At 43.5% G+C, this 19,274-nt stretch overlaps 1 protein-coding gene across 1 annotated transcript in view; it reads right to left on the bottom strand.

Annotated features, from left to right (window-relative positions):
* lama2 (laminin, alpha 2) overlaps positions 1–19,274 on the bottom strand; it is a 115,048-nt gene that overhangs the window by 62,845 nt on the left and 32,929 nt on the right. Inside the window, exons 4-12 of the mRNA XM_020056349.3 lie at positions 10,611–10,853; positions 9,135–9,314; positions 7,543–7,632; positions 7,177–7,294; positions 6,712–6,890; positions 6,406–6,505; positions 6,131–6,291; positions 4,002–4,142; positions 2,206–2,382 (exon numbers count right to left, since the gene is read on the bottom strand). Of these exons, the coding sequence (XP_019911908.2) occupies positions 2,206–2,382; positions 4,002–4,142; positions 6,131–6,291; positions 6,406–6,505; positions 6,712–6,890; positions 7,177–7,294; positions 7,543–7,632; positions 9,135–9,314; positions 10,611–10,853 (1,389 nt within the window). The remainder of the gene's footprint in view (positions 1–2,205; positions 2,383–4,001; positions 4,143–6,130; positions 6,292–6,405; positions 6,506–6,711; positions 6,891–7,176; positions 7,295–7,542; positions 7,633–9,134; positions 9,315–10,610; positions 10,854–19,274) is intronic.

Raw genomic sequence — 19,274 nt, 5'->3', positions numbered from 1 at the left:
TTGTTTTACCATCTCTAACCAAAGCCATATGTTTACGGTGCTGTGCTTTCTGAAAACCTTTCCGCCATGTTTCCCAGAAGAATTTGGGGAAGATTAGAACTAAGACATTTACTAAAACTGATAAAGCATCATTCAAATAAAAAGGAAAGCATCTTGTTTCTAAGCAACCCATATGCTAATAAAGAAAAACGCTAAAAGATGACAAACAAAGAAAAGCAAATCCACTTGCGCTCCAGCATCCACTGAAAGAGCAGGCAAGCATCGAAAGTCTCCTTGTCGCAGTTCAACAGGCATTTAAGTGGCAGAGCCTGGCACTGGCTCCGTGCATTCCCCGCAGAGCTGCCCCTGCAGTGTAAAGGGAGTGGACGCATGATCACTGCGTTAACCACGGTGCACCTATCCAGAGCTACAGTCTGAGACAGGCTTGGTGCTCGAAAAGCAGCAGCTTCCCGGGGCTCTGCCAGCCTCTTGTAGGCGTCACTCAGCCTCTAGCCTATAGGTCCCTAGTGATGACTACCTTGTACAAGAGGCCCCGCCCACCGACAACGCCACACTCACTGTAAATAAATACCTTCATATGGGTAAAACAATCATTGGCACCCACCCATGCATATTCTCCCGGGCACTCGTTCCCTCAGCACTGGCTGCTCTGTTGGCCTTGTCAATCTGAAGGCGAGGGGTAATGGCCCCCCGCTCCACACTGGGAGAAACCGCTGAAGTGTGTACTCAGGCAAGCGCCTCGGAGATGGGTTCATTTATCATCATAATAGTCTATTACCCGTGATAGGTCACAACTCAGTGAAGAGGCAGCCGAAGTAATTGGTGCTATTCCTTTCACTTTGCCTGGCCAGGGAAACCAAAGAGGCAGCCCTATGCCCCAGGGCAATAGTCAATCAGCATGTGGAGATTTCTGTCGAGGAAAGTTCATTGGAGATTTGCAGGTTGATGGGGTTTACTGTCTCCTGTAAATCTGTCAGCACTTCTCCAGTGGACACGGGCGGCAATTAGTTCTGGAAGTTGGAGGAGTAAGCAGCAATTAAGACGAAACTTTTCGCTGATGGTTAAACAAGTGAATATTTAGCTCTGAGAAATAGACAGGACTACAATATATTGTATTCATTTTATTCTAATCATTGTTTGGTGGTACTTTGATGTATTACCTTAATTCCAAGTACTGAGTTATAATAGGATCTCTACTGGGAGGTAAGTAGACAACAACATGCCTCTACCCATACATAAAACAAATCTAAAAAGCAAGATTCTCCACCGTCCTTTGTTACCGTATGTGATGCAGAACGAGACCTGGTAGGAATTGGAGCGAGATGCTACTATTTGTCTTTTTCATTAGAAACATGGCCGTCACTTTGAATGCATGTTACCCTGGTGATGATCCATGTGATGAAACATGGCACCGTGGTTGTACAGGAGTAATTGTGTTGCGCTTTTTGAGCGCCACGCTAGCATGAGAGAATTCACTGCCTCAGTGTCTGATCTTTTTACTGAAATTGTGGTTGAATGCCTTACACACACGAACACACACACACACACACACACATTTGTTCACAAATGTGGACCCCTATATAAATCTCATAATGATGTTTCTTTTTGACATTAGGGAGAGCAGAGTAAACCTTCATGCATGAAGACTTTTGTTAGAGAAAAATACATTATTATTGAGTGCATGGAGCGAAGCGCTGTTTTCACCCAGAATGCACTGAGATGATTAAGAAAGAGACAGAGACAATGGGAGGGGAAGACAGGCAAAGCTCATGAGGAGAACAGAAAAGAAACTAATATAAAGCTGTTACATAAACAACATAAACAAGTGGTTAAACTTGGAAAACAGACAGTGTAGAATCACTTATTCTCTGACAGATACTGTACTTACTTTGGTGCTGCCACCTGGAGATGGAGCGAGGAAACGTATCCCGTAGTGTTTTGGATAAGGTTGTGTTTACACTAAACTAACCACATACAGTGAACAATACATTTTGTCTCTGGCTGTGTGCCTGTGTGTGTGTGTGTGTGTGTGTGTGTGCATGCATTTGTTTGTGTGTATGTGTTTGCATGTGTGTTTATGCGTGTGACATGACAAGTGTCTGTGTGTTTGTGTGTGTGTGTATTTGTGTGTGTGTATTTGTGTGCGCACATGTGTTTGTGTGTGCCGTTGCTTGTGAAGGGGACGGCCTGAGGAGGAGGACTGACCTTGTTGCCCAAGTATTCTCCAGGTGCCCTCCAGTAGTAAACAGAAGGCAGGTGTCTTCGGGCCTCCTGGTTATTAACACTGAGTGTCCAGGGCCCGTCCTTGTCTCTGCTGGTGTCCGGCCACACCTTCCCCTCCCCATCTTCTGCAGTCAGGAACCAGCCCGCCATGGATGTCTCCTGACCAAACACACATCAGATACAGTTAAAATATTCATCAGTGGACACAGACAGCTTGTCATTGTTTATGACACGCTATGTCCTTATTATGACAGGGTTATGTAGCCCGTATTTTATTAATGTAGCCTTTATTTAAGCAGGAAAAACTGATAAAGCCACTTCAAAGCCTGGCAGAGGAAGTCGTTCCATATGATGTCGAATGACGGTTATCCCTCATAAGGTCGCTGGGTTGAACCCTACAAAGAGATTTACAACTGTGCCCCCCCAAACCTCCACAAATTCATCTCTGAATGTGCGACGTAGAGGCATTGCCCAGAGGTATTACATCTTCCCTGTTCCTTAAATCACCATTAAAACTCCTGCCTGGAACCTCCAATAGAAACAATTGTTGTTTTTTCCTTTGCCAAGTTACTTCCAAATGTGTGTTTTTGCACTTTTCCAATTCCATTTCTTGTCCTCAAGGTCTGACATGCTATTATCCTAAAATCTGGAATAAAGCCTTGTTTCCACACGTCTTCTAAATGGAACCTTGTAGTTACTGGATCTAGTGGTTCTGCCAATTCTGTGTTACAATACTTTTAAGTACCAATAATCCCTCAAGGATAGTAAAACATTGTTGGCTATTTTAACTTTGGAGGTCAGATTTACAGTAAACATTATAGCTTGGGTTATGAAAGACGGGTTGGGGATTACAATAAGAGTAAGGAGTGAAGGTTAAGGTTAGGGGTTTGAGTTTACAGTTACGTTAAGGGTAAAGATTATGTTTAAGGAAAACATGATTTTGAATGGGACTCTATTCTATTTGGTTTGTGTATTTGTGTACTTGGTGTTTGTGTCTATGCGTCTGTGTGAGATGTTCTGGTAGCTTCTGTGTGGAACCCTGTGGTTAGGATGGAGAGGTACAGAGAGGTGCAGCTTCACTGAGTGTCCACTGTGATGAACTGCTGGTCTGATAATGTACCACTTTGGCATTAAGATGTCTAATTCTGTACAGATTAAAAATAGCATCCTCCACACAGACATACACAATGTCCTCTAACTTTTCGGACCCACGGCTGCGCACACACACACACAAACGGTCAGGCATACACACCCCGCCCCCCCCACGTCCATGCGGCATGGTGATTAAAGTGAACGGCGGTTTGAAGGCAGAACTCAAGGTCAGGTTAATTGCGGAGACAGATGCGTTGCTGTCTGTCACATGCGGTATCACACAGTAGATCAGCCCCTGTATACCAGTGACAGGCCTGCCTCCCCCTCACCCGCCTGTCACCCCCCCCACCCCCCCACCCCCCCCCCACCCCCACACAATCACCTCTGCAGATCATTAACCTCCGGAGCTGACCCTCACCAGCTTCATTCTGCCAACATGTCAGACTGTGTGGCGTGGTAGAAATCAGCCCGTATGTACGTTCGCGTGCGTGTGCGTGTTGGTGGTCGGTGGCCCTGCCCTGCCTCTACTTCCAGTCCACCCTGACAGCAACCCAGCTATCAGCATGTTGTTTGGATGACCCCGGCCGGGAGAGGGTTAACCGGGCGACGAAGCGCCTGACGGGAGGCACTAATGACTAGCGTTAGAGGGGGCAAATGAAAGAGGGAGGCCCGGCATTGTGTCTCACATTACTGTAGGCCTTGTGGGAGTCGGAACAGTCGCTCGCCACTCCGGAACAGTAGCACTTCTCGCAGCCGTGCAGATGCTCGCCCAGGAGATGGTAAAAACCTGTCTTGCAGCGGTCGCAGTTTTCCCCCTCCACGTTTTCCTGGAAGACGTACACACACATGCGCACACACACACACATACGCACAGTCGCACAGCATCTGGATAAGAAGGATGTGCTATATAGGCAGTCACTGTGACAGGACATACACTCATGGGACAGCCGTTCCCTCTCTCCCAAGATTACATGGACAAAACTCATTAAAATAGCAACACTGAAAACAATGAACTAAAAGCCATGCCAGAAACATTCAGTGAAGTAAGACCACACACTGAATGAACTTCAGCAGGGGCGGAACCTTGGTTTAATCTTGGATTATTATAAAAGGACCACTTCAGAACAGACAAAGTGCGCTGTGCCTTTGGCGGTGACATCACTGAAGTCATTTAGCTACAACCACTTGTCAGACACTGCTGTAGTAGTGTCAGGGCGGGGGGGGGGGGGGGGGGGGGGGCGGGTCCGTGAATACGGCGTGCCGATCCATTTGGTTTCGTTAAAAACAATAGCCAAAACTGCAAGTAACTTGCAGATAATCACCACTTCTAAAAGATGGTGTTCTTTTAGCTTCTGTTAACTCCTACTCAAGTAATGTTTTTGAGTCATTCTATACTCCCATCTGAGGACAAACGCATCCTAACACAGACTGTCAAACGCTCGGACTTACAGCAAAGAGGATGAAGTCATCCTTATGAGAAGAATGAGCTGTCCAATTAGAGGTCTGTTTGGATGAATCGTTTTAATGATCAGTTAACGCCCACCATTCTGTTTTTCAGTCCATGGAAGAACCATTCATTTTAAGTAAAAACATGTTTCTTTAATAAAACTGATGTCAATTGTAATGCAATACATTGAAGGTCATAGATCACCAAAATATAGAAATACAGTAAACATTCATAGAGAGAAAAACACTTGGCAAAGAAAACACTTTTATTTGCCATCATCCCGAGCGTCTCCAAACAAATTGCAATGGACAGCCAAAGCCAGGTTTCTGTAATTTTGAGTGGCTAGATACAGTACTTTATCTCGCCTGGGGAAAAGAAAGAGGACATGAAAGCATTATACATTTCAGGGCCAATTTAATTCCCTTGTTGGACTGCATTTGTTTCGCACCATGTTTGTGGATTGTAAACAGTGTCTTCATGTGTCATAGTCAGTCTTTGCATTGGTATTGTCATCTTGGAATGGTGCCATTTGTTCTTGAAATAAAATTTCCTTTCTAAATGTTATAGCCCACCTACATTGGCTGGCTGCCTGCACAAAGCTATTAACTGCTTGGGCACTCCACAGACTTTCAGATAAGGGGATAGGCACACCCAAAACTAAATAATTTGTGATGTATGGATGCCCAGTAATGCTAATAAAAAAATTATAGAAACAGGTTTGCGTGTTTTAACCTGTAAACTAAATATGAGAAAGGAGAAACACCACGGAATGAGGAATATGGGAAATGTTGCAGGATTTTAACGAGTGAACCCATCAAAGGTCGGTGAGAAATGATTAGTTCCAGTGAATGTTACATTAATCACTCTCCAGGGCTGATTTCCCTAACTGTGTGATTCGTTGTTAAATTAACTGTTTCTCTCTCTGCACTGGCACACAAGTGGAAGAAAAGTTTACACCTGATTCAGCTGTACACAATGAAATGAAATATTTGACTGCACATCCTCCTCGCGGCTCGATAATTACACCAACGCAGGGCAAAGATCACCGCTGCTCCTTGACATCCCTGCGGTCGGACCGCGTAATTGGCCAGTAAAGGAGTGGGTATGCCCCAGGCTTCGTCTGAGACATGGGTGTGCAAAACAGCGTCGGAGGAGGTAGCCAGATAAATTGAACGAGAAACGGAAAGTCCCACTCTCCGCCGGAGCAATTAGCGAGAACAACCCGAGGAGACTCTGAGCTGCTGGACACCAGTAGGGCTTAAAGCATCGTGATGATGTGTACGGAGATGACTGTGAATAGATGGGTCGTGGTGGTGTGGGAGGACAGGAAGAAAGGAGGACTGAGCGACGGAGAAGGAGGAGGCCTACCTTGCATACGCAGGGCAACTGACAGGGATCCTTGTTTTGGCTTCCGTCCAGACTGCAGGTACAGCGGACACAGTCAGGGAAGCCGCTGTAGCCGAAGGCGCACCTGTCACAGCGCAGCCCCCCGTAGCCCTGCTTACAGCGGCACGAACCTGCCGTGAGGTCTGTGGGAAGGGACAGCAGCAGAGACAACGGGCTTCACCAGGGAACAGTGAGAGGGGAGAGGGATGACGTGAGAGAGTGAGCGGCGAGCGAGGAGGCCAAGAGCGGTTGTCTACCTCCTTCAGCCTGCGACTGGTCCGGGACACAAGCTGGGGAGAGCGAGCCTGACTTGTCACAGAAGCAGGGCCGACATGGGTCGAAGTCTGTCGGACTCACCTGGAGGATACGGGAGAGCAGAAGATCGCCACTGTCTTTGACACCAGTAACATAGTTTACGATCACAGGGCCAGGACAAACAAATCACCCCAGTCACAGTTCAGAGCCACAAATACAAAGTCAGAATTCTGTTGAGTATGAACTCAAATTCGTCTCAGTCGTTGTTAGGATTCTAGTTACTTTTAATAAAAGGTAGCAGTACTTACCCCCCTGGGTCTGTAGTAGCCCTCTGTACAGGTCTGGCAGTTCACCCCGGCTGTGTTCCTGACACACCCCACACACACCCCTCCCCCCAGGTACTCCCCTTTGGTGTTCAGGCTCTGTTTGATGTCTGCCACCGTCTGGTTGAAGTAACACTCCTCAGATTTCCCATGACAGTTGCACTCTGTAGACCGCATCAAACAAAATCAAAGGAAAGCTTCAGTAAACAAATAGAATTATCGCAGTACCTCACGGAACATAACCGAGTGAATACACAGAGTCTCCCGAGTCTGGCTTTATGAACATGAAGGGGAAAAAGAAGAAATTTCTCCCATCAAGTTTATAAAACGTGAAAACAAGATTAAACCGAATCACATTAAATTTGAAGATACTACTTTTTTTTTTTGGTTTTGTTGTTGTTGCATATAGGCAGTTGTTTGTGTGCAGCTTTTCTAGCTGTGTGCTCTTACTCTCGCATACGTGTCGAGTCAAGAAGGTCCCGGCCATCCAGGGTTTCTGGTTGTGGCCGGGGCAGCAGTGGTCGCAGCTCTCCCCGCACGTGTTGTGTTCACACTCGCAGCTGAATTTCTGACGGTGGATGAAACGAGGCCGTGTTACAGTGTCATCATCACCGAGGGGAAGACTCAGATCTTCACGCCAAAGACAACCGGGGCAACACGTCACATGAGAAGCACGGGGTATAAGAGCATCGTGTTTCCCCTTTGGTGTTCCTATCAAACGCAAAACGAACGGCGCCCAGGGGGGAGGAAATCCACCTCGCTGTCTGGTTAGAATGCAAGAAGGGGATCACAGAGAATCGGGGATGACTGACGTACCTTGGTCTGAATGTTCAGGGGACAGGCTTTCGCATGACCATAGCAGATACACATCCCTCCGACTGAGATGTCTTTGATCGAGTAGAAATACTGGAAATACACACGAGAAAGAAACATTTCGATTTAGAATTAATTAGAATTAGAATTAATATACACTCAGTCTCAGACAGGGGGTGGCCAGAGGAGATTCCTCCGTGTTCCCATTAGATTCTTTAAAGGGATTTGTCACGATGTTACCCAGGGGACCTTTTGTGACGGTCAAGTTGCTGTGGGTCATTTGTGGAATCCTCTGCAGACCTTTTAGGACGTTCCCAGGACCTAATTAGAATACTTAGGACAGGGGAGGGCTACCTACCGTATGGGTCATCAACCACGTTAAATCCACTATTGACTAAGGTTATTTAAGCTACAGGCAACAGCTAAGATAATCACTGGTGTCATGAATAGCATTTGAAGTTTTTTTTAAATATTTGTAATTTAAAAGGAAATGAAAGGGAGAAAAAAAAACTTGTTTAAAGATAAAGCAGTGTTGTAAACATTGACTATCCACTAGATTTTGACACTCCTGTATCAATTTAATTTCTGGCATGGCTTGAGCTGGGTAGGAAGCCTCTTTATTTATTTATTTCTTCTTTGATAGGTATTAAAATCAAGAAGCATAGCACGTTTGTAGCAAATGTAATGGATGACCACAAGATTAAAGTGTCCCTGCGATATCATCAGATTACGGCGGCGACCAGGCCGCTGTCAGGGATACTAAATGTCAGATTACCCGGTAGTTTCATCTGACCGCTACCCCTGGCAGTGTGAACGCCACACAGTGCCGTGGTGCGGTGCTCTACAGAAATGTAGTGTTCAAAACTATAATCATTGACAGTATGGTTATATTTGAACGAATACAATTTTAACCTGTCATTGACATACATTGGGAATACTATGACTGAATCATTTCTGTACATACAAAGTGGGTCAGACACTTTGACAGTTAAAAGCACTGCTTTTGTACAGAACAAGACAAAGCATCCCATGGACCATGAAAAAAAAAATACATCCCTGGGACCAAACAGGAACTAGACAAAATGCTCAGGGACCATGGAATAACCTTGTGGGGTCCTCCGAGAACCTGTAGGTCTTAGGACTGTCCTTATACCACCTGCATTTGCTGGGTTGGTATTCAGAATACATTTCTAAGTGAGAGCGAATTTAATCCGGAATTTAACAATTTAAGTCCCTTTGGTATGACAAAAAATTAAGCGGTATTTTGTAAATGAAAAAAATCTATGCTCAAAATAAGCTCTGCAATCTGTCTGGTAATTAAAGCGTGCGTCACGCAGAAGCTCGCTAGGTGACTGATAGTGTAGGCCAAAGTCAACACACGATGAGGCGGACGGCGCTCAGAAAGGAACAGATCTCTTAATTATAGATATTTTTTTCATTAAGACCCATCTGTCTGGTTAGCGCTACGTAATCAACACGCCTTGCTTCCCTCCCGCTGGTAGTCATCGTGGTGGTGGTTAGCAGGAGACGCGGTAGTGGCTCGCGGGTGAAACACGCAATGTGTTACAACGGCGCCGGGGTATGTCCGCTCTCACCCGCCTGGTCACGATCGGGTCGACGTCGCGGGGGTCATTGAAGGCCAGGGTCATGAGGTCGGCGTTGAGGGTTCTGATTCGCTGGAACTGCAGGCGGATGTAACGCGCCGAGGTGAAGTTCAGCAAGGTCGGGGATGGGTCGTCCGCGCTCGGCCTTCCATTAATCAGAGATGTGTGGATCTACACACAGAGAGCAGAACGAGAGGTAGAGAGCACTGAATGGTTTAGTAATTGATGAATCCATTCAAAAACACCCTAAGTTACTTATACAGGAAAAGAGATGTCTTCGGTGACCTCTATTCAATCTTTGCCAACACAATCTTTACACAGAAAATCCATAAAAACAACACATTCCCAGCAGTCCCCAGCCATGGAAAGAAAGCACATTATTAATTGATTTGAGGAGAAAAAAAATATTTGGTTGCAGCTCTAACAGTGTCTGGTTGCTAATTAAGGCTGTGTGGTTAGCTTGGCTGTTTTTGAAGAAATCGGAGAGAGTGACATTCCAATATAAGATCTGCGATGCTTTGACACCCGCCTACGACTCATTAGGATTTCGCTCTGATCATGCTATACTCTTTCTGTCACTACCTAAAAGGAGCCGACAGACAGGAACTTCTGGTTGCCTGAGCAGAGCAGGGGGTTAGGGGGATCAGAAGGGGGGGGCCAGGGGGAAGGAAGAAAGGGGGGCCGGGCAGGCATAGAAAGGGGAGGGTGCTAGAGAACTGAGGTATGTGGGTGAACTCGATCAACAGCTATGGACTGTACTGCTTCATTACAGTCAGTGAGAGCAGACAGTGAGATCAGTATTCACAATTAAAAGGAGCTGCTCCAATACCAGCCAGATCAAGGCAGCGATGCATTCCTTTGTGGAGTGTGTGGTGATGTGTGTGTTTACATTTGTTTGTGGATTCTTTGTGTGATTTTTGCTTTCTTTTTTCGAAATCCTCCAATGAAAAAATTATGGAAAATTCATGAACATCTATATAGATGACACAACAGAGGATCGAGAGCCATTCCTGATGATGAAACGGCACACCAGGAAATAAAGTGAGCATTGTGCTGCACGCCCAACGTGTAAACAAGCTGTCTAATACTACGGCAACTGTGCTGATCAAAACTTCAATCAAGAAAAGTTAATTTGATTGTGAGCAGCAAAGCTGACTGATGCAATTAAACTAAATCGCCATGGCAATGAAGTACCACTGCAACTGGCAATCAAATTTTACCAGCAAAGGACTTCCATAGATTGCCGATTATAACGAGTAAATAATTATGCTGGTTGTCTTTCTTCATGCGGGCTATGGGTGAATTAATATATTACAGCAAGGGATTTGAAATTGGATTAAAGTATTCAACAAATGTAATCCTGTCCTGCTATAGGGTCCCTGTAGATGCTACACAACATCTGGCCTGACCCATATGGCTTTTTAGTGAACCAACTTGAGTCGAGTTGACCCAGTGTAGGCCCCTCACCTCTCCATTCTCCAAGGGTTGAATTTTGGAGTAGAATGAGGTGCAGATGACCTCATCGTCGCGGGTGTAAGATGGGGGACCAGTGCGGGGCAGGATGTTGAAGCGGGTGAGGCACTCAGTGTCTGTGATGGCGTAGTACTGCCAGGGGGTAAAGGTCACACCATCCAGGGAACGCTCCAGAACCCAGTTACCTGGTCTAGGGGAGTTGGCAGCCTTCAGGATTATGTAAGCTATCTGGAAAACCTGGTAGGAAAGAAACAAGTGTTATAGCAGTAAAATTATATGCAACCCAGTTCCTTAGTGTAAATCACGGCTCTCAATTTGTTACCAGCAAAATCAATCAATCAAATGTATTTATAAAGCTCTTTTTACATCAGCAGTTGTCACAAAGTGCTTTTACAAAACACCTGGCATTAAACCCCAAGGAGCAAACAACAGTAGTGTTGAATTTCAGTGGCTAGGAAAAACTCCCTAGGAATGCCAAACTTTAGGAAGAAACCTAGAGAGGACCCAGGCTCAGAGGGTTGACCAGTCCTCTTCTGGCTGTGCCGGGTGAACATATTAAGAGTACAACTGTAATAATTCATAAATGCATGTGGGCTGAACCAGAGACTCATATAAATATATATAATCTATGCAGGCTCATTTGCAGGTTAAAACACATTTATTTGGTCTGTTTAACACTTGCTTGGAGTTCACAGAAAATTGTACTGTATGTGAGCTAGTCATGGTTTGATAGAAGCTGAACCGTTGAAGTAAAAAGAAATAATCTTGTCAGTGAGCAGGGTCAAGATTGTGCCTTGGAGTGTTTATGGTTACAATGTCTTCTCTACAATATGGAGTCCTTTCTGTATTTCCATGATTCAGTCTTTTCAGCTATTCATTGTTGGAGTACCTGAGGGCAGATCATCAGCTTTGGCTCCTCTGTATGTACTAGCATAGTGAAAAAGTTACATATACGGTTTGGCACCCCTGAAGGACACGCACATTTCATCAAGCAGCAAATGCAACACTCCATCAGTTCCTCAGACAAACTGAGAGCACAGGGGCAAGGCAAGGTTTTTGATTGACAAAAGTATGTTGTCGCTGACTTCTTCAAGTTAATATGTCTAGAATCCTGGGAGAACGGCTCATACAAAAACATGACCATGGCACAATAAACCAAAAAAATGACTCACTGTTTGACTCTTTCATCTGCAGTAGATAACGGTGTAGCATTTCGGAGTTTACAATAGAAAAAGTGCCACTCAACCCGGCACTCATCCTCTGCACTGAAACCCAATAGGATTCTGCCCAGGTAGCAGGGGGAATCTCACAAAGCCTCTTTGTTTCCTTGATTCAGATGAAGCAGGAAGGCTGGTGGATGGTGTCCTCAAGCAGCATAAAGGGTAGGCAGGGGGGATTTTTGTCTAAAATGTGATGATTAAAGTAGAACAGTGAAGTCAGGGAGTGGAGAGTTGACAACTCTCCAGTGTTTGACGTATGCAGGACAAAGCATGGCCTGGTAGCCACGGTGAAAACACCATGTTATCGTGACCTGACCGTGTGGATTTGCGGACATGGCTAGTTTAAAGCTACCCAGTAACTGGTTCAGCCCTGAGCGCTAGTCACATATGCATCTTTTGAAGTATGTTTTCACATACTCTTTGTATTGCTTTTGGTCAAAAGGAAAGTCAGAGGTGGTTTGCTCTTCCTAAAAATCTGCAATTGTTACAATGAATAAAAATGTGGAGCATAAGTCATAAATGCATGGGAAAATCAGTAGTGTGTATAGTAAAACTTCTAAATAGACAGGTCAGGTTTAGCGATAGATAACCTTGAAACGTTAAACATTTAAATTGCTTTTCCAAGTTAAAGAATAAAATGGAGATAGCCTACCTACACCCAATTATCTATTTTCCAAGTATCACAGAAAGTAGATAAAGAATGTCCATCAAACCCGCTCTTTAATTACTTTGGAATGAGGCATAGCATACCAGAGAATTCTGGAGACATCTATAGGTCCTGCATTTTTATTGAGATCTACAAAGGCACAGGCCAGCTCTCTGAGTTCCAGCAATGAATAAAGATAGGTCACATGACTGCCATTGTTAACCTGAGGCCAAGGTGCCAGAGGTTCAGGGTGTTGTCTTGTCGTGTATTTCTTTGTCAGAATACTCCCAACATTATGTAGCTAACGATTGCTTCACATTTCACACCAAGCCCATGTCCCTCACTGACGAACACCTCCATGTCCATGAATATCAAGCTGAACTATCAGTCATGTATGCCATTAATCATTAGCTGTCGGGTCTAATTCAAGCCTGACCTCTGTGCTTTCACATCCTGTATGAATGACATTAACTCTGACTTAGACATGTAGTGGGATCAGAAGCTGTATATGCTAATATGTCACCGAATATACTATAAGGCATATTATTTGCTAGTTATGCAAGCCTCAGCAATACAACATTTTCATAGGAATGTTCCTGGGATATTCAAGGAATGCTACCAAGTGACCTTCCCCTTATTGTCAAATTGAAAATGGCTACCACGTTCACAGAAATGAAGAAATAAATGCTTTCTGTGGGTTAGGAGAAAACAAGGTCCCACCAAAAATAGAAAGAACAATAACTGATATGTTCTCAGAGCACAAGATAATTATGTTCTATACTCTTTTCATAGGAACCTTGTAATAACATTCATGTGTCCAGGTTTTGTGGATTAGAAGATCATTCGATCAGTGTTCCACATACACTCACCAAGTTCTCAGAGCATAGTTTTGCAAGAATATTCATGTGTCCAGTTTTCAGACGGTGAAAAGATTAATGCATCAACATCCTATCCAACAGAACATGATCGCCTTGAAATATAGGACTGTTTGAACATTGCAAGTAACCAGTGATCTCATCATTCTTAAAGATTGAAATAACTGTTATAAGCCAGTAAAGGCTAATATTTTATGGGACAATAGAAATCAAATAACTAACCAGAAATGTTGCAGGATGTTCTATAATTGCAATGAAAAAGTTGATATACCCGCCAAATAATGTAAACGAAAACATGAACTTCCCCCTAACTAATGGAGAACTGGGTACTCATACCGTCCTGCATATCAGGAATTCTGTACAGGTAACATTCCCAAAATCTTTCACTCACTATAAAATGAATAGCTGAGAAGTCTGTCAAACTGACCAAAACACAGAAAACCCAAAATACAGAGTATAATGACTACAATCCTTGAGTCACATTGAAAGGTGGAACACACACCCACACACCAATGATAACACCATGTAAAACAGCAGAAAAACACACGCGCGCACAATCGACACACCAATGCCCCCTCCATCATTGTGGATCATTATTCAGATTTCTACTACAGCAGGGGCTCCTGGATAACGAGAGTGCCGATGTCACGGGCGATAACGATACGTTCACACACATCACCGAGAGCTCCAACGGCAGAGTCTCAATTACCGCAGGAGATGGCATCCAGCACAGTGACTGGCCACTGGGGAAATGCGCATGAACGGAGCACAAATAGGATTCTATTTTACAGGGCACTGGCGGCGAAAACACTTTGCATACAGGACCATGGACAAAGGCAGCCCAACCGGGAAAGCGGGAGAGACAGAACTTTATAGAGAGATGCTCCTTATCATTGTGCTTTATTGCCCTTTGGGGCTCTAGTCCAGGTTACTGTAAAGTACGGTGTGATGAATTGTAAAAACGTTCATGGTTTGCATCAGTGGATATCAGTAAAATTATCATCAATTATCAATTTCTACTGCACGCCACCACTAATTAATTGTTTGTCACGGTGAAATCGCAATAGGATAACCTTGGTATTACCTTCAATTTGCCATTTTATCAAAAGAAATCTAACAGACGGTTTTGCTGAGAGGGAAAAAGCAATTTCCAGGAAGTATTATCGTTGAAATTGCTTACTCTTCATTTTGAATAACAAATTAAAATTGCATTTTCACTTAAAAATATACACCTTAAAATTCTCTAATCTGCCAAATGGTCTGAGCTGGGACAATGTGTGCAGTTAAAGTTATTCCACTGCGGTGACAGGCCGGACAAAGATGATTGATGGGCCAGTTCTCATTAGCACAGCAAAATGGCTGCCTCTGCACTTCTCCGTGTCAGATTTTAATCTGTAATTAAACACCGGCAGGTATGATTTATGAACACTCAATGCCCTTAGTGAGACACTTACCATTCAGACACAGCATTTGGTTGACTTTTACAAGTTTATTATGTACATTAAATACATTACCAGCTAGTCCATTTCTACTTTTCATATTGAAATGAATGAAGCCCGAAAGCCTGTCTCTGGAGGTTTGCACACACCTGGTTGATTAACCAATGATGTGCTCACTGAAATGTCTCTCCACTGAAATGTCTCTCCACTGAAATGTCTCTCCACTGAAATGTCTCTCCACTGAAATGTCTCTACCATCCCTCATCTTTTGAATATATATTTCTTTTATTACAAGTTCCGAACTTTGGATCACTGTGTATTTCATTCATCAGTGTGAGTGACGTGGCCATTCATTCCTGAATGACCCTGCTCTGGCTTCCTGTGAAATACGACAGGCTGATATTAATGAACGAGATGTGCCTGCATCTCTGTTTCCTGGAAGGGGGGAGACAGACACAAACAGGAACTTTTCCCGAGCACTGCCGAGAGCCACACTCTGACCCTAAGCATAACAAATCAACCAGGACCAAACCACCATGAATCAAAAACCACTGAAGTACTGGGAGCAGGTCCACGTCGTCACGCTGATATCAGAGGCCTTCACAGGAAGGTTGAGTTACTGTCTCCCCGACATGGCAAAACACAGTCTAGACAAACATAATTGAATCCGATTGAAAACCTGTGATCTGAATTGAAGAGGGCAGTCCACAAGCGCATCCTAAGACTATCAAGGATCTTGAAATGTGCTGTACGGAGGATTGGTCCCAGATCACTCCATAAGTATGTGCCAGCCTTGTCAGACCCCACCGGGAGAGGCTCCGTGCAGAAGCGGTTCGTCCACTCCAGGGGAGGCTTCTCCAAACATTGATTGCAGGGGGGCCAAAACTTTTCGAAACCGATGTTTTGCAGGAAAAATCATATTATTTAATAAAACGTTTTGTGTTTGAGAAATGACTGGGTTGAAATGAAAGTATGTGGATCCCTATTCAAGCCCAAAATACTTTTTGTTGTTTTGTGTTATTTGTTTTGTGCATTCACTTTTGCTCAATTTCATGAAGGGTGCCAATACTTCTTCAGTCGAATATACTTTTATAACTGAACAAGATACAGTAAAACGGAGTGGTATTCTGTGGTATTCCACTAGGAGGCTAGTAAAGTTTAATGGGCAGAATTTTTTTTTAAACATTTTATGTTATAACATCCCTACTATTTGTGAAGAGCATGTGTGCGATACCTAAATATGTCCTGCACTCTGAAACAACTGCAGCCGTTGGCCGTGGGGTAAAGTCAAAAAAAGTTAAGTAGTCCACTCCGTAACATTAGACTTTGGGAACCAAAACTGTACGGAGATCAGATGTTTAATCAATAAAAAAAAAATCTTCCAAATATTGGCCCAGTTCCATCTCACTCCATAAGCTCCCACTGCCTGGCGACTACATTTCGTCTCTCCAAGGGGAGAGGAAATGACAACTGGAGACTTCAGATTTATGCATCCTGTGGGCTATCTGGCTCCCTGGCTGTGAGCTGCCATCATGATCCTCTCTCCAATTATACAACTCTTTCTCCTTCACACGGAAGCACACACACAAATGCACCAACACATACACACACACACACACACACACATTATGAATAATAAATTCACAAAACAGTGCAGGCACACAGAGACACAGGCTAACATGCACTGATTGGCTATTTATTGGTGGACCTTGTTAGCATTTCAATCTCCTGCTCTCGGGCCTTGACGTACTTGTTTCCCTTGGCTTCACAGGGGACGTGGATTTTGTGGACCTCCGTGTGTTCAGAGGACCCCTGGTTTGTGCCTTGTGTTGGGCTTGTTGGTCAGTGGAGGATGCCATGCTGTTACACATAAATGCACGCACACCTGTACGCAAAAACCCACAGACACCTAGCACACCGCCGTATTGTTGTACCAAGTCTCCATTGGTTTGAATCATTTCCTGTTGTACCTTAATTCATAGGAAGAGAGTCGTTTCAGACACATTGAGAAACATCCGGTCTGTGCATGCTGATGAGGACAGTCTCCTACAGAAGACATATGCTTGAAGGGGTTCACTAGGAAGAAATCAGCAGTCCAGACACCCTCGTGAGCGGGCCGATTTGAATAGTGCTTCGTGGGCATAAATGCAACTACCTTCATGCTCTGGTTCCGCTAGGGTTAATATCAAACGATTCCAAGGATGGCTGAACTCTTAGCAAACTACATTCCCTGCTACTGAAATATTATACTGAATAAGAGTGGGACGGCTGCCGGTAGGAAAAGATTATACAGAAAGTAATAGCAGTGGGGTCTGTACCCAAGAAAAGGTTTATAATAATAAACCTTTTTGTTTTCATGTCAATAAATTGACAGAGGGAATACAGAAATAAAACCAGTGTTGTAGTTTAAGCTATGGGTCAAACAGAGTTTGCTACTACTCTCAGCCACCTGTGCATCTCAAATGAGAAGTTACAAATAAAACCTAAAAGCATTTTAAAGTTTACAGACAGGATATGTACAGAACTCTCTCCAAAACAGACTAAACAAACATGGGTGGATGTGAGTACACACCCCAGACTAGTGTCACATCAGGCTGCCAAGTGCATTACGCTGCGGAGCATAACTTGGATAAGTGCGGTGTTACAGTTAGCTTGTGGGGTGTACTACTGAGATAGATCTACCAAGGTGTTTTTTTTTATTTTAATAAGCTAGTTTCAGTTAGCTTCAGATTGCAGTTTACCTGAAAGGGAAACACTTCTAAAGATCATTTTAAAAAACAGGAAGTTATCTTGAGGTAACCCTGTACAAGGATGTGTTGGGATAGTTTATAGCATATGGTAAATATTTTGTATACCAGGCATAGCCAGCTGTCTTCGTAAGCATGAATACATAAATGTCAGCGGCAGGAGTTCGCCAAACATTCTTTGCCAAAGGTTTATCACTGCATATCTCATGTGAAGTGTAAGATCAAGCTAATAAACAGTGATATTTTTCAAAGCCCTTTTTGGTCATCTACCAAGGGGTCTAATAATTATGGAGGGTTCTAATAATTAAGGAAGGTTTAATAATTATGGAGGGTATTTTATCATAATTATACGTGGGATTATTTGTACAGAAAAAGTGAAATGCTAGTTTACACCCAGTATATGTGCTAACATTCTAGCGCCGTTACAGGGAATTACACCTACTAACCTTGACTTCTGGTCTAACAGAGTGAGGGTTGGGACATTGCAATGTCAGTGTTTTTTTTATCGCTTACTATCTTACCACCATCTGGCCAATCAGTGGAAATCTGTAATTGCCGAATATCACCATTCATCAAAATAAGCCCAGTGATGTTTGTGCTATTACATGTGACATACATTCTCACAAAATTTTAAATGGTGGAAAATCCATCATTGCAGTCTACAGGATACTGTAAGGGTTCTTGAGGCAAATTGATTCCCTGTGAGGAGAGAGACCTATGTTACAAATTGAATTAGTTTTGTTTTAATTGGGTGAGGAGTGTGACCTAGCAATGTCACCTTCTCAATTGCTTTTATAGAGCCTCTCTTGGTCAATCTTTGTATTTCTGGAACTGCCAGATCTCTATTTCCAGATGCATAATTACCAAGTTTTTGTAAAAATTGGAGAAGTCCTATTGAGCATGACACACGGATAAATAAACAGTTTTACAATCACATCCAACATGATTGACACCCTTTATCTTTTTTAGTTTGATTCATAAGATCTTTGTATAAAACATTGTTCGAGAGCCAAAGGAACTATATCTGTTTTAGGAGCAAAAGGACCCGTCTCTTTTAGGGGAACTGAGCCACATGAGGTGGCTCAGTCAAAACAGTTGAGAATCACAGTATTCTCCAATTTACATGGAATTTGTGGCATTTTTCCTGGAAAAGAATAAGGCAATGATTATATATTGACCCCTTTTACACAGACACATGTAAAAAATAATATGAATAATAAGGACTGTCATCCTAATTACAAAGTTAGGGCTGCTTATAATTCATTGAACAACAATCTGTGAGTTCCAAAAAGGGAACATGAAAAAGGGATTTTGAAATGCTGAAGTCTTGATAGCAATAATGATGTGGGTCACAGGTTTATGTGGGCTGAATGGTTGAGTCATTGGCATCCTAAGGTATTATTATAATACTATTTTACTCATTTTTTATTCCTCCCCCCAGCTTATCTTGATATTTACATAGCCTATAGGCCGTAAGCGTAACTCTTTTTATAGTGAGCACAGTGGTGAAACAATCATCAGGCATAAAATCTATGCATAAAAGCAGTTCTTTGTTAATCCTTATTTTGCCATTATTTTGTGATACAAGTTTGCATCTCTTTTGGGATGGGCTGATGCAAATTGGCCAACATCACATGAGGTGGCAAGGGGCATTGTCAGCAGGTTTCTTTATCTCATTGAACTCAGGTTTCTTTATCTCATTAACAGCGCCAGGCTACGGCACCTTGCAAA

Source organism: Esox lucius, chromosome 18, assembly GCF_011004845.1.
Source record: "Esox lucius isolate fEsoLuc1 chromosome 18, fEsoLuc1.pri, whole genome shotgun sequence".
NCBI classification, from domain to species: Eukaryota; Metazoa; Chordata; class Actinopteri; order Esociformes; family Esocidae; genus Esox; species Esox lucius.
This window is presented reverse-complemented; position numbering and strand designations above follow the sequence as displayed.